The sequence below is a fragment of the Oncorhynchus mykiss genome, chromosome 7 (genome assembly GCF_057628025.1).
Source record: "Oncorhynchus mykiss isolate SJ-2025 chromosome 7, ASM5762802v1, whole genome shotgun sequence".
In the NCBI taxonomy this organism is placed as follows: Eukaryota; Metazoa; Chordata; class Actinopteri; order Salmoniformes; family Salmonidae; genus Oncorhynchus; species Oncorhynchus mykiss.
Window position 1 is genome coordinate 62,077,788 of NC_143028.1, and position 16,379 is coordinate 62,094,166.

General features: G+C 39.9%; 1 protein-coding gene across 1 annotated transcript; it reads left to right on the top strand.

Annotated features, from left to right (window-relative positions):
- The first annotated feature begins 12,908 nt into the window (after positions 1–12,908).
- Positions 12,909–16,379, top strand: LOC110528331 (green-sensitive opsin-3-like). The gene is made up of 5 exons (XM_021610316.3): positions 12,909–13,366; positions 13,843–14,011; positions 15,182–15,347; positions 15,477–15,716; positions 15,861–16,379. The coding sequence occupies exons 1-5, from the start codon at positions 13,006–13,008 to the stop codon at positions 15,960–15,962; spliced, it is 1,038 nt and encodes a 345-aa protein (XP_021465991.1). The 5' UTR covers positions 12,909–13,005; the 3' UTR covers positions 15,963–16,379.

Genomic DNA, 16,379 nt, shown 5'->3' on the forward strand with positions numbered 1-16,379 from the left:
GTGCTACTAAAAATACTAACATTTATACACAAGGTGCTACTAAAAATACTAACATTTATACACAAGGTGCTACTAAAAATACTAACATTTATACACAAGGTGCTACCAAAAATATTAACATTTATACACAAGGTGCTACTAAAAATATTTGCATTTATACACAAGGTGCTACTAAAAATACTAACATTTATACACAAGGTGCTACTAAAAATATTTGCATTTATACACAAGGTGCTACTAAAAATATTTGCATTTATACACAAGGTGCTACTAAAAATACTAACATTTATACACAAGGTGCTACTAAAAATACTAACATTTATACACAAGGTGCTACTAAAAATACTAACATTTATACACAAGGTGCTACTAAAAATACTAACATTTATACACAAGGTGCTACTAAAAATACTAACATTTATACACAAGGTGCTACTAAAAATATTTGCATTTATACACAAGGTGCTACTAAAAATACTAACATTTATACACAAGGTGCTACCAAAAATACTGAAATTTATACACAAGGTGCTACCAAAAAAAGTATTTGATATAGTACTAATTCCTCTTAATGGTCAGGTCTGTACAATTCTGCATCTATTCCCTGGCTTTTGATCCTTATTCTTTTCTCTACAGTTTCATACACCCTGACAACTTTGTTCTATGGCAAGAACTCAATGGGTGAAAAGGGGGATTAATCTGTGTCAACAAGCAAGACAGGACTGTCTTCTCTGGGGCATGCACGGAGTCTTCTGTTGTCTTTTGGGACTCTGAATCCTCTCTGCAATCTATTTCCTCTTTCTAAGCTGCTCTTATGTGCCTGACAGTCGCTGTTGGTGTCAGATATCGGTGATTGATAGTGCTGACAGTGACACTAAGCTCTGTGTTTAACCTATAATGTCACCATGAGTTTGCTCAATAAGTTAATGTATACACGGAAAGGCCATATTAAGATACAAAACACGTCTAAGCACCACACTGTAACTGTGTATAAGAAGGTACACCTCAGCCAAGAAGCGTCTCCTTTTTTAATACTCCTCTCAGGGGTTGCTCAACAATTGTTTTTTTTTTACTTGGTGGTAAGACATACAGTGCATTCGGAAAGTATTCAGACCCCTTGACTTTCTCCACATTCTGTTAGGTTACAGCCTTATTCTAAAATTGATCAAATCTACACACAATACCCCATAATGACAAAGCAAAAACAGGTTTTTAGAAATGTTTGCTAATTTATATAAAAAAATGAAATACCACAATTACATACAGTGGGGCAAAAACGTATTTAGTCAGCCACCAATCGTGCAAGTTCTCCAACTTAAAAAGATGAGAGAGGCCTGTAATTTTCTTCATAGGTACACTTCAACTATGACAGACAAAATTAGGGAAAAAATCCAGAAAATAACATTGTAGGATTTTTTATGAATTTATTTGCAAATTATGGTGGAAAATAAGTATTTGGTCACCTACAAACAAGCAAGATTTCTGGCTCTCACAGACCTGTAACTTCTTCTTTAAGAGGCTCCTCTGTCCTCCACTCGTTACCTGTATTAATGGCACCTGTTTGAACTTGTTATCAGTATAAAAGACACCTGTCCACAACCTCAAACAGTCACACTCCAAACTCCACTATGGCCAAGACCAAAGAGCTGTCAAAGGACACCAGAAACAAAATTGTAGACCTGCACCAGGCTGGGAAGACTGAATCTGCAACAGGTAAGCAGCTTGGTTTGAAGAAACCTAGTGAATGACCTGCAGAGAGCTGGGACCAAAGTAACAAAGCCTACCATCAGTAACACACTACGCCGCCAGGAACTCAAATCCTGCAGTTCCAAAACGTGTCCCCCTGCTTAAGCCAGTTCATGTCCAGGCACGTCTGAAGTTTGCTAGAGAGCATTTGGATGATCCAGAAGAAGATTGGGAAGAATGTCATATGGTCAGATGAAACCAAAATATAACTTTTGGTAAAAACTCAACTCGTTGTGTTTGGAGGACAAAGAGCAAGAGGATAAATCAAAATATGGGGTACAGGTACAGTGATCAGTAAGCTGCTCTGACAGCTGCTGCTTAAAGTTAGAAAGGGAGATAGAAGACTCCAGCCTCAGTGATTCTTGCAGTTCGTTCCAGTCATTGGCAGCAGAGAACTGGAAGGAAAGGCGACCAAAGGAAGTGTTGGCTTTGGGGATGACCAGTGAAATATACCTGCTGGAGCGCGTGCTACGGGTGGGTGTTGCTATGGTGACCAGTGAGCTAAGGCGGGGCTTTACCGAGCAAAGACTTATAGATGAACTGGAGCCAGTGGGTTTGGTAACAAATATGTAGTGAGGGCCAGCCAACGAGAATCTGTCTGTTCCTTCCTAACCTGCTTTTGCAGCTGCGGTCACTAACTCAACAGCTAGGAGGTATCACTTCTGTAGTGAATAAGAGTTCAAAGGTTCATACCATTCGCAACCAAAGCTCATGCTGATGGTGGCTTCGTTCTGTAGTTATTATCTGAACCATTCTGACATAGGACCGTCGCCCTCATATCCTCGGAACAGGAAGTTATGTTGTCGTCAAGGGCTTATATAGGACGGGAGAATAGGGCGTGTTTGAAAAGTGTTATAGCCCATTTCCCTTCACAGAGGCTGGCCACTGAGTGAGCAGCCCTAACTTATGAAAACCCACATCTCACATTTTAGAAGCTATAATCACATTTCATCCCATCACAAATAATTTCATATTCAAACATTTAAAATGTAACATCAATTCCATGTGAATCCGATAACTCTAATGTGTAGACTTTCCACTGTAGAGTTGATGTCATCTTATCATTGATGAGAATGTCTCAGATGACAACCGAACTGACATCATATTCATTAAGTACCACCGGATATGTTCAATTGTTCTGATTACCAGAATATAGTTCATTTCCCCCCACATTCTGATGTTCCCAGAATCTCTGTTAACCAAGGTTTTTTTAAATGTAACCTCAGTAGGCTAGAGAGAGGAAAAAGGGGGGAAGGGGTATTTATGACTGTCATAAACCTATCTCCTAGGCCAACGTCATGACAACGGTGTCCAAAGAAGGGCCAGATGTATACAGAATGGTGTAGTCTGCGTAGAGGTGGATCAGAGAATCACCAGCAGCAAGAGAGTCATCATTGATATATACAGAGAAAAGAGTCAGCCCGAGAAATGAACCCTGTGGCACCCTCATAGAGACTGCCAGAGTTCCGGAAAACAGGCCCTCCGATTTGACACACTGAACTCTATCTGAGAAGTAGTTGGTGAACCAGACGAGGCAGTCATTTGAGCAACCAAGGCTATTGAGTCTGCTGATAAGAATGCAGTGATTGACAGAGTCGAAAGCTTTGGCCAGGTCGATGAAGACGGCTGCACAGTACTGTCTTTTATCAATGGCGGTTATGATATCTTTTAGGACCTTGAGCGTGGCTGAGGTACACCCATGACCAGCTCGGAAACCAGGTTGCTTAGTGGAGAAGGTGCAGTGGGATTCTAAATGGTCGGTAATCTGTTTGTTAACAGATTCCGAAGATTTTAGAAAGACCGGGCAGGATGGATATAGGTCTATAACAGTTTGGGTTTAGAGTGTCTCCCCCTTTGAAAAGGGGGATGACCGCGGCAGCTTTCTAATCGTCTGGGATCTCAGATGATACGAAAGAGAGGTTGAAGGGTTTCAACAATTTCGGCAGGTAATTTTAGAAAGAGAGAGTCCAGATTGTCTAGCCCAGCTAATTTGTAGGGATCCAGATTTTGCAGCTCTTTCAGAACATCAGCTCTCTGGATTTGGGTGAAGGAGAAGTGGAGGGGGGGGGGGGGGGCTTGGGCAAGTTGCTGCAGGGGGTGCTGAGCTTTTGGCCGGGGCTGGGGTAGCCAGGCGGAAAGCATGGCCAGCCATAGAGAAATGCATATTGAAATGATTGATTATCGTAGATTTATCGGGGGTAACAGTGTTTCCTAGCCTCAGTGCAGTGGGCAGCTGGGAGGAGGTGCAAATTTCTGTGTGTGGTGCAAATTTCTGCTTGAAAAAGCTAGCCGTAGCTTTCCTAACTGACTGAGTATATTGGTTCCTGACTTCCCTGAAAAGTTGCATATCGCGGGGGCTCTTCGATGCTAATGCAGAATGCCACAGGATGTTTTTGTGCTGGTCAAGGGCAGTCAAGTCTGGGGTGGACCAAGGGCTTTATCTGTTCTTAGTTCTACATGTCTTTGAATGTAGCATGTTTATTTAACTTCTTGGTGACAGGGGGCAGTATTTTCTCATCCGGATGAAATGCATGCCCAAATTCAACTGCCTGCTACTCATTCCCAGAAGATAAGATATGCATATCAGTAGTAGATTCCGATAGAAAACACTCCGAAGTTTCTAAAACTGTTTGAATTATGTCTGTAAGTATAACATAACTTATTTAGCAGGCGAAACCCCAAAGACAAACCATTCAGATGTTTTTGTTTGTTGTTGAGGTCACTCTCTTTTCAATAGGTTTTCATTGGAAATCCAGGCTTCCACTGGATGTCACCAGTCTTTAGAAATTGGTTGAGGTTTTTCATTTGTGTAATGAAGAAGTAGCCCTGTTCAGAACGAGGGTCACTTGTAGTGTACTGTTAGATGGAGGCACATGACCAGAAAGCTAGCTACAGTTTTTTTCCTCCTGTATTGAACACAGATCATCCCGTCTTCAATTTTATCGATTATTTACGTTAAAAATACCTTAAATTGTATTACAAAAGTAGTTTGAAATGTTTTGGCAAAGTTTACAGGTAACCTTTGAGATATTTTGTAGTCACGTTGCGCATGTTGGAACCGGTGTTTTTCTGGATCAAAAGCGCCAAATAAATGGACATTTTGGATATATATCGCCGGAATTAATCTAACAAAAGGACCATTTGTGATGTTTATGGGACATATTGGAGTGCCAACAAAAGAAGCTCATAAAAGGTAAGGCATGAATTATATTTTTATTTCTGCGTTTTGTGTTGCGCCTGCAGGGTTGAAATATGCTTTTCTCTCTTTGTTCATGGAGGTGCTATCCTCAGATAATAGCACCGTTTGCTTTCGCCGAAAAGCCTTTTTGAAATCTGACATGTTGGCAGGATTCACAACAAGTGTAGCTTTAATTTGGTATCTTACATGTGTGATTTCATGAAAGTTAGATTTTTACAGTAATTTATTTGAATTTGTCGCTCTGCATTTTCCCTGGTTTTTGGCCAGTTGGGCGTCCCACATATCCCAGAGAGGCTTTTAAGATGGCGAGGAAAGCACTTTTAAAGAGCAACCAGGCATCCTCTACTGACGGGTTGAGGTCAATATCCTTCCAGGATACACGGGCCAGGTTGATTAGAAAGGCCTGCTCGCTGAAGTGTTTTAGGGAGCGTTCGACAGTGATGAGGGGTGGTCGTTTGACCACAGACCCATTACGCACGCAGGCAATGTGGCAGTGAACACTGAGATCCTGGTTGAACACAGCAGAGGTGTATTTAGAGGGCAAGTTGGTCAGGATGATATCTAAGAGTGTGCCCATGGTTACGGATTTAGGGTTGTACCTGGTAGGTTCCTTAAAGATTTGTGTGAGATTGAGAGCATCTAGCTTAGATTGTAGGACGGCCGGGGTGTCTCAATTGTCTCAAGGCTTAAAAACCTGTCTTTGACCCGTCTCCTCCCCTTCATCTACATTGATTGAAGTGGACAACAAGTGACATCAATGAGGGATCATAGCTTATACCTGGATTCACCTGGTCAGTGTATGTCATGGAAAGAATAGGTGTTCTTTGTATACTCAGTGTACATTTAGAACTGTCACTTTAGTGTTAGTTTCCTTCAATTTGTAGTCTACATTTTGCATCATTTCATTCCGTTTACCTTTCTTCAGTCATGTCCTTGTATTTGTTCTTGAGGGTCACTAGCAATATTATGCTAACATTGTGGAATAATTTGGGATCATTATGGAACTCAGACTAAAAGTAGCAATTTAAACCTGGAGCCTGGCACACACTTCACAACAACTTGACCATTGCCATACAGTTCCATGATTAGTGATGATTAGGGAAGACTTTTTGATTATTGTTCAACCCCTATTATAAAAATGTTCCCAACTTCCAAAATTGTATGGATTTAACTTGAATATGACAACTTTCAGGATGAATGAAACCACGGTATCCTTTATTCATCAATATATATTTTATAGGCTATCCAAACCTGTTTTTTATGATTCATACATATATTCCTAACCCCAAAATATGTCTAAATTATCTACAACATCAGAATATCTTTAATCTACCAGTTGGCGCTGAAACAGACAAACATGCATATACACTATTTAGATGGCTTTCTTCCATTAATCCCTATATTCTGAACCTGTGGTCTTGATGTATCTGTTGACAAAAATTATAATTAAATGTAAACTGTATATAAAGGGATGGCTTATGATAACCATGTTGAATGAACAATCCATGAGAAAATCTGTTGGCCAGCAAGTGGGAGGGTTTTCAGCGGTTTAATTAAATGTATTCAGTGCTCGCAAGGGAACCACACCTGCAAAGACTGTTATGCACCTGCATAAGGTAAATCTGAACACCAACTACTGAGAATTGTATAGGAAAGATGTACATTTACTAAGTCTCAATCGGCCCATAGTGGAACTACTCTGATGATGTCACACCCTGACCATAGTTTGCTTTGTATGTTTATATGTTTTGTTTGGTCAGGGTGAGATCTGAGTGAGCATTCTATGTTGTATGTCTAGTTTGTCTGTTTCTGTGTTTGGCCTGATATGGTTCTCAATCAGAGGCAGGTGTTAGTCATTGTCTCTGATTGGGAACCATATTTAGGTAACCTGTTTTGTCATTGTGGGTTGTGGGTGATTGTCTATGTTATGTTGCATGTTAGCACAGTGTTTATATAGCAGTCACGGTCGTCTTAATTGTTTTTTTTGTTTAAGTGTTCTTTGTTTTCTTCATTAAATAAAGAAGAATGTATTCTAACCACGCTGTGCTTTGGTCTACTCCATACGACGATCTGTCTTGAGGGATTGATACTTAATTTGTATTATGTGAGGCAAGAAATTACTTTGTTGGCCAGCTGTATGTCAAAATTTGCTTTAAATATTTTATAAATAAATGTATAAAATCTAGATAAATGAATGCATGGACAAAAAGTGTCTGTGTCATTGAATTCTTGTTTTTGATTGTTTGGTGGTTCATGCACTCAACAAGACAATATTTCTAGTTCAAATGCACAAAATAGTAAAATGACCAGGTATTAACTGAGAAAGAACATGGTAAAATGGTAACAACAACCTAATAACTCACAAATGTATCATAAGACATAAGGTTTTGAAGTGTCTGTGCTAAATCAAGGATATTTTTTGGGGGTAGGCTTAAAACAACCATACTTCCATTTGTTTTTTAACCCTTTTGTGGTGTTCATGTTTTTGTTATTCACCCAATGTTCACAGGTCTGATGGACCCAGGTCTGATGGTTTTTAAAACAATACAGCCATAACAATTTAAGTAATAATTCTTAATATTTAGATGTTGACTTATATCAATTGCAAGCGATATAAACAGCATACATGGTTAATATTTGCCATTTACCTCTGCTAGATCACATTTATCAATAAAAGCGCTTCTGAATTTCCGCCTGACTGATGTGCACAAAGTAAACTGCCTGTTATTCAGGCCCAGAAGCCAGGATATGCATATACTTGGTACCATTGGATAGAAAACACTATGAAGTTTGTAGAACTTTCAAAATAATGTATGAGACTATAACACAATAGATATGGTTGGAAAGAATACAAAGAAGAACCAACCAGATTATGTTTTTTTGAGAGCCCATGCTCTTGCAATGGAAAGTATAAGGGCATATCCAAATCCAGCTCCCAGATTGCAATTCCTATGGCTTCCACTAGATGTCAACAGTCTTAGTTCAAGGTTTCAGGTTTGTTTCTTCCCAAACGAGAGAGAATTATGAGTTTTTGTACTGAGACAGAGTTGGAAATCAGTCTGTGCGCGCACGATGAAGAGGTCGCGCACCTGCTAATATCGTTTTCCTATTGAACATACTTCTTTCCGTTTGAAATATTACAGTTACAGTTACAGTTTAGGGTACCTGAGAATTAAATAGAAACATATTTTGACTTGTTTTAACAAAGTTTAGCGGTAGTTTTTTTGATTCCTTTCTCTGCATATTGAACGAATGGATTACTTAAATCGACGCCAACTAAACTGACTTTTTGGGATATTTTTTTTATGTTGATGTGGGGCGCCGTCCTCAAACAATCGCATGGCACGCTTTCAGTGTAAATCGGACAGCGCAGTTAGATTAACAAGAATTTGTTATACGTCTAGCGGGACGCATGGCCCTGAGATTAAAACAATACAGCCATGACAACTTAAGTAAAAAATCTTAATACTTAATACTTAGATGTTGACTTATATCAATTGCAAGCAATATAAACAGCATACATGATTAATATTTGCCATTTACCTCTGCTCGATCACATTTATCAATAAAATTGTTGTTCATTTATTTTAAATAAATTGTAATCAAGAGATGGGTGGAATAAATCATGTTAAAACAAGGTTTTAATCACTATTCATATTTATTTTCTTTGAATTGAGGTGGGAGCTCTGACTTTTTTATCTGTACTGTTCCTACCATCGTCAGCTTCCTCTTGAGGAGCTCCTGTCCCAGCTAGTGCGAAGTAAAAAAGTTATCACTGTGGTCACAGAGTCCCTGTGTCATGTCCAGGACAATCCGCATCCCTTGGTTCTTCTCAGGGGCTCCTCCTTCTGGCTTCGCCGTATACACTTGCAAGTTCCACACATATGATGAAGCAACATCGCAAGCAGCCCAGATCTTGATTCCAAATTTTGCAGGTTTAGACTGCCTGAAAGGGCAGCGGCCCCTAAATGGCATAAGCTGCTCATCAACAGTAACGTTGGGCCCAGTGTTGTAAAACAGGGGAAGGCGGTCCACCCACTTGTCCCACACTGATCTGATTGCAGATAGCTTGTCTCTCTGGTGTCTCAGTTATCAAAGCGGATAGTCCTGGAAATAATGTGGAAGGTTTTCCAGAGACATTGTGGCACGGAAAAGTTTTCTGCCAGTTTCTGCATACCACAGGGATTCTGTGGATTCTTCATTGGATCTGAAAACACCAGCAAGGATAAGAACACCAAAGTATACATGTAAATGAGTTAATCTCCTTCCATCTCTCTCCAAAAACACGCCTTCCCTACAAATTAGTGCAGTCCAGAATGATTTTCTGGATGGTGTCTGGGATGAAAAGTTCAAAAGAAGACTTTATGTCCTGTACAACCGTCTTTCGTTTTGTCCCTGATTGCATCCTTATCACATTGGCAGCCATGCGGGGTAGCTCATTCCTTGGGGCAAGAAGACTGTTCAATTTCACCATTTTCTGACTCCATATTTCCTCTCCTGCAGGCTGCTGATGAGCTGGTTGCTGACGGGCTGGTCCTCACTGTCAGACTCCGAATTGACAGAGACATAACCCTCATATTCTGAAACTTCTTCATCTTTGAAAGTGGAAGACGCTCCTTCTACACTAGAAATTCTACAAATTACCTTTTAAGAAGGCACACCTGATAATTTAAATGCATTCCAGGTGACTATCCCATGAAGCTGGTCGAGAGAATGCCTGGCTATTTGAAGAATCAAAATGTAAAATATATTTGGATTTGTTTAACACTTCTTTGGTTACTACATGATTCCATATGTGTTATTTCATAGTTTTGATGTCTTCACTATTATTCTACAATGTAGAAAATTGTAAAAATAAAGAAAAACCCTTTAATGAGTAGGTGTTCTTAAACCTTTGACCGGTAGTGTATTTAATCAATTTTGAATTCAGGCTGTTACACAACCAAATGTGGAATAAGTCAAGGGGTATGAATACTTTGTAAGCAAGTCCATAGAATAATCTGCAACTGAGGTAATATTAGTTATTTCATATACAGGGAATGGGGTAACAGGACTTTTGATCAAATACACACATTAAAATCAACAGGTTTTGTGGTATTGTTTTGGGCAGAGTGTTTTTAGTTCATGGTATACAACACCAGACAAATACCTCAAAGTGGTTGTGCACAATGGTGAAGCTTGAGCCAATACTGTAAGATGTAATGGCTGGTATTATTAACCTGGATCTCTTAGGGTGTAACTTCAATTCATACAGCCTTCCAATGGCATGGTAGGTTCATAGTCAACCCTTTAGTCCTATAGAGATGGATTGTGTCTACAAAATACATGATGAAAACCATTTGCACCACCACCAAGTGTTCGTGGAGTAGCAGGAACATCTTAATTAGCTGTTACGAGTGGCGCCTGGCTGTAAACAGCTAATCATGTGTAATAATGATTTTCTAATCAAGTAATATGTTTAGACGTGCAGATATGTAGCAGCTGGTAACTCACAGACAGCATTTGATTGTATTCATACACACAAGTCACACGTGGCCAGTGTGTCACTAAATGGAAAAAAGCTGTCAGGTAAGTCTTTTACTAGATTTTACTGTTGCTTTTTAGATAGCTTTTCCTTTCACTGACCTGAAGTGGGGTCAGCTTCAACTCACGTTCAAGCTAAATTCTATTCAATAATGTTTATTTGTCCTTGAGGCAGTCAATTGCAAGTTGACCCCTCACCCCTGAGGCTTCAACACAGAACATTACAGATACTTAACCAACAAGGTTGGTAGTCAACACACAACTACAAGATAGATACATAACCTTTAATATTCATAGACACACTTTAGCAAGAAACTCATACGAGTCAATATTGGTAGACATGAAAGCTGTATTGAATTGTATCAGTTTCTTGCTAAACTATGTCTGAATTCAGACATATTAGTGATACTTTAAATATTGCTTAGCACTACAAGTGGTGACCCTGATGTGATATGCCACACCGCATCAAAGATCCACCACCATATTTTACAGTAGGCATGGTGTTCTTTGCATCCTTCGTTCGATGCCAAACCCACCACTGGTGTGTGTTGCCAAAGAGCACTATTTTCATGCAATACAATAAATGTAAACTCCTGAAGTTTGCTGATTCTGAATCCAAGTGCTCCGATACAGCTGAACAGCACACCTGCGGGACAGGTACAGGATGACGACAACAATTGCCTGAGTTACACCAGGAACGCACAATCCCTCCATCAATGCTCAGACTGTCCGCAATAGGCTGAGAGAGGCTGGACTGAGGGCCTGTAGGCCCGTTTTAAGGCAGGTATCACCGGCAATAACGTCACCTATGGGCACAAACCTACCGTCGCTGGACCAGACAGGACTGGCAAAAAGTGCTCTTCACTGACAAGTCGCGGTTTTGTCTCACCATGGGTGATGGGTCGGATTCTCGTTTACCGTCGAAAAAAATTGCATTATACCGAGGCCTGTACTATGGAGCGGGATTGATTTGGAGGTGAAGGGTTCATCATGGTTTGGGGCGGTGTGTCACAGCATCATCGGACTGAGCTTTTGCCATTGCAGGCAATCTCAATGCTGTGCGTTACAGGGAAGACATCCTCCTCCCTCATGTGGTACCCTTCCTGCAAGCTCATCCTGATATTATCCTCCAGCATGACAATGCCACCAGCCATACTGCTCGTTCTGTGTGTGATGTCCTGCAAGACAGGAATGTCAGTGTTCTGCCATGGCCAGCGAAGATCTCAATCCCATTGAGCACGTCTGGGACCTGTTGGATCGGAGGGTGAAAGCTAGGGCCATTTCCCCCAGAAATGCCTGGGAACTTGTAGAAGAGTGGGGTAACATGTCCCAGCAAGAACTGGCAAATCTGATGCTGTCCATGAGGTGGAGATGCACTGCAGTACTTAATGCAGCTGGTGGCCACATCAGATACGGACTGTTTTTGATTTTGACCCCCCTATGTTCAGGGACACATTATTCAATTTGTGTTGGTCACATGTCTGTGGAACATGTTCAGTTCATGTCTCAGTTGTTGAATCTTGTTAGGTTCATACAAATATTTACACATGTTAAGTTTGCTGAAAATAAACGTAGTTTACAGTGAGAGAACGTTTCTTTTTTTGCTGAGTTTATGTACTTGACATACAATATGCATGTATTTGAACCCAGGTCTGCACACTACTGTAAGATGCTTTGGATAAAATGGTGTGCTAATTGGTATATATTATTTTGTATTATATATTAATGGTATTATATTTTTTATATATTATCAAGTGAACATAATATTACCCCCATCTCACAATGTGGCAGAATTGAATAACAGTATAACATATAGATTTTATTTGAGAACACCAAAGTGCTATGCCCACTTTTGCTGCATACTGTACGTTGTGAATGCTTTTATAGGCTACTGTATATACATTTATCAGCTCAACAAACCACAGCATAAAGAACCCAGACTACAGGCAATCTTAGTTGCTGTATATTTTCACTTCATATTAGTATTTTAGTGGACATATTTGACTGAAGTTATTTATAAGATGTATAATTGGGTTTATAAATTAAAATGTGCAATCTCTGACTCAACTACAAGTCTATACATTGACCTTTGAGGTAAATTGACATTTTAGTGTGATTTAAATGTTTTGAAATTATTGTGTTTTTGGGGTGCTGAGTGCAAAAACAGCCAAACAAATAAACAAGCAAATCAATAAAATATAGGTGGTAATTGGGTGCATATACAGCCTTTCTGTTATTTTTATACCAACCTGTGAAATGTCTCTACAACTTGTACTATCATAGACACTTCAAAGGCCTATGAATAAATATCCAAATCCCCTGGAATCAGAGGTTAGTCAACTGTAAGACTTTGAATCGCATAATCCCAGACTAATCTAATTAACAGATTTTAAATCCCCTGAAAGCAGCCTCCACAAAACTGTATAAAATCAATCTCAAGACAACATTTGCATTAGAGAGCTGCTGCGTCCAAAGAGACAGGGTTGACCAAATTACTCAACTTTTTCTACACCTTACCACCTGTCCATTTACTCAAAATGAATGGCACTGAGGGCAACAACTTCTACATCCCCATGTCCAACAGGACTGGGCTTGTAAGGAGTCCTTTTCTATACCCTCAGTACTACTTGGCGGATCCATGGCAATTCTATCTGCTTGCTGTCTACATGTTCTTCCTGATCTGTTTTGGATTCCCCATCAACGGTCTGACCCTGTATGTCACAGCCACAAACAAGAAGCTCCAGCAACCTCTGAACTTCATTCTGGTCAATTTGGCTCTGGCTGGGTTGATCATGGTTCTCTTTGGATTCACTATCACCATTACATCTGCTGTCAATGGCTACTTCATCTGGGGACCATTGGGCTGTGCCATTGAGGGATTCATGGCTACACTTGGAGGTGAGAAATCTTTTGTGCAGGTTGTTCACTTTGGCTAGCATGGGTGCCAGTCTGTTTCTTATTGAATTGGCATTACAATGACAGCAATGAAGTTGGCGAGAGCATAAAGGTTCACTCTCCTGCTGTCCATTCTTCTCCCCATATGGTACATTAGTTAATTAGTGTTCACAGCAACAGAGTTTTCTTGACTTCATTGTTTAACATGTGAAGAAGTAGTTTCAATAAAGTTTACGGATTGGGCATGCAATCAGATTTTTGTCAAATATACTTGGACAGTCTCAATCAAGATTAAAGAATTTAGATTTAATGAAATAATAGTCATTGTATCGTAAGATCCAAGATTCCATACAGTCCATATTATGCAGCAATTAGATCCCCTTCTCTGTAGTTTGCATCTTCATGCTCCAACCTCTTTTGCCTAACAAATGCAGGACAAGCAAAAACAAATCTCTTCCCTTTCCTATTCTCAATTCAAGGTCAGGTGGCTCTGTGGTCTCTGGTGGTGCTGGCAATTGAGAGATACATTGTGGTCTGCAAGCCCATGGGCAGCTTCAAATTCAGTGTCGCCCATGCTGGTGCTGGTGTTGGATTCACCTGGGTGATGGCTGCCACCTGCGCTGTTCCCCCACTGGTTGGCTGGTCCAGGTACAGTGCATGTAATATGATATAAAAGTAAAACACAAAGATCCTACATTTATCTGACACAGATTAAGCTTAGTCCTGGACTAAAAATCTATTTCAATAGAGACTCTTTATTGACCATGCTTTCTAATCCAGTAAAAGGCTTAAGAGAAACCATCCCCTTACGTTGCAATTTGCAATTCATATAATTGTCTGATCTTTTAATCACATCAATTACACACTCATTATAAATTCAGGTGTAATGTCTATGAGATGAGATCAAACAATGATGTAAAGACAATAATGGGTTAGGTTTAATACAATGCATCACACATATAATGCATTTGGTCAATCATGGTATTCTCTAGCAAATGTTGTTGGCTTTTTTGTGTTATTGCATTTTAGTGACATTAGCTAGGTTTCCATCCAATTGGTGACAGATTTCCATGTGAATATTCTAACATCTGCATTAAAACAATACACACATTTCCCCACCAGTGATGGATTTCCATCAAATTGACTTGTTGCAGATATAAGGTTCTGCGGGATGACGAAGTTCACATAAAATACCTTTTGCGGTTAAATTCCATGTTTCCTTAATAAACAAAATACAAGTTAAATGGGTTTCCATCGCATTTTCAACTCTGCTGATGGTTTTCGCAAAAAAAATGTGTCACATAATGAGTGGTATTGGCACGCAGTTGGCTAGAGCACACATATGGCCTAAATGATGAGATTATTATTATTTGTCAAATGGCAGCCTTAGCATCAATTATCATGTCACCAGAATAAGACCTTTGCTATTTATTGGAAAGAAGCATCATGCTCATCACTTTGCACTTTCACCACCCTCAGAAGTTCATCATCATTTATTGAATCTGTTACCTAATAAAGTGCATGCTTTAGCGATGAGTCATAGTGGAGGGGACCACACAACATGTAAATTGCGTGACTCCAAGTTTACTTTGATAGTTGTTATATAAATATTTGCTTGTAAAAGCTTTTCCACTGACATTTCTTCATATAATTAATTATACAGACACAAAAAGATCCCACCTTGCCTCGTGTATTTTGTTTTGTCGACATACCGATATATTTACTGTAGAGATTTTGGTTGTTAGTCAAGGTTAACACTGATGATCTTCTCATAATGTATAATCTAAAACTGTCTCATCAACTGAATTTCCCTCATAGATACATCCCTGAGGGCATGCAGTGTTCATGTGGACCTGACTACTATACTCTGAGTCCAGGCTACAACAATGACTCATATGTCATATACATGTTTGTCTGCCACTTCATGGTTCCAGTCTTCATCATTGCCTTCACTTATGGAAGCCTTGTCCTCACAGTCAAGGCGGTATGTGGTTCTTAGACACAGAAAATGTAACTAGCAGACCCACAAAGTCATAGCATTTGGATTCTTATGCTAAGGATATGATTTCTAATAAGTCACACAAGCATTTATCTTGCTTCTCTTCATTTTCAGGCGGCAGCTTCCCAGCAGGACTCAGCATCCACCCAGAAAGCTGAGAAGGAAGTGACACGTATGTGCCTCCTGATGGTTATGGGTTTTCTGATTGCCTGGACCCCCTATGCCTCTGTTGCTGCTTGGATCTTCTTCAACAAAGGAGCTGCGTTCACTGCCCTGTTCATGGCTGTCCCAGCCTTCTTCTCAAAGAGCTCAGCCATCTTCAACCCAGTCATCTATGTGCTGATGAACAAACAGGTTGGTAACATGGGATTTTGGTCTTTCCTTTCCCAACAACATAAGCCTACTTATATCATAAAAGTAATTTCTACTGTCTGTGCTAGTACTATAGCATCTTGACTCTTCCATCTCTGACATTGTGGTCTCGCTCTCTCTCTACAGTTCCGTAACTGCATGCTGGCTGCTGTAGGCATAGCAGCCCCTGAGGATGAGACTTCTGTGTCAACAAGCAAGACAGAAGTGTCTTCTGTGGGCCCTGCATAGAGACTTCCCTCATGCTGCACTTCCTGCCCTCTGATTTCTACCCTTGTCTGATGCTCTACATGGACTGCTTTTGAAGACACACTACTTTCACCAAATGGACATTAAACTGTACTGACCTGTAATGATTGGGCTCTGTTGTTCTCTCTACGCTCACAGACTGTGCCACTTAATGTAGTTGAGAATTGACTTGACATACATTATACTCGTCCAAAAGAAACAGCTGATTTCCCTCTTATAGGTGGTAACAAATGGATGAGCCTCAGGCTTTCAGAACAGCTCTAATGTTTGTCTTGATGGATGATGAAATTGTATTTTTATTTTATGGCGAGGCCAGCAATTATTTTGTTGTCATCATTTCCTGTGTATACAGTATTTTATAAATAAATCTAGTACTAGATAAATACATGCATGAAACTA

Coding starts and splice junctions, on each gene's coding strand:
- LOC110528331 (XM_021610316.3), top strand. CDS start 13,006: ATGAATGGCACTGAGGGCAACAACTTCTACATCCCCATGTCCAACAGG. Junction 14,012..15,181: donor CCACTGGTTGGCTGGTCCAG/GTACAGTGCATG, acceptor TTTCCCTCATAG/ATACATCCCTGAGGGCATGC. Junction 15,717..15,860: donor ATGTGCTGATGAACAAACAG/GTTGGTAACATG, acceptor CTCTCTCTACAG/TTCCGTAACTGCATGCTGGC.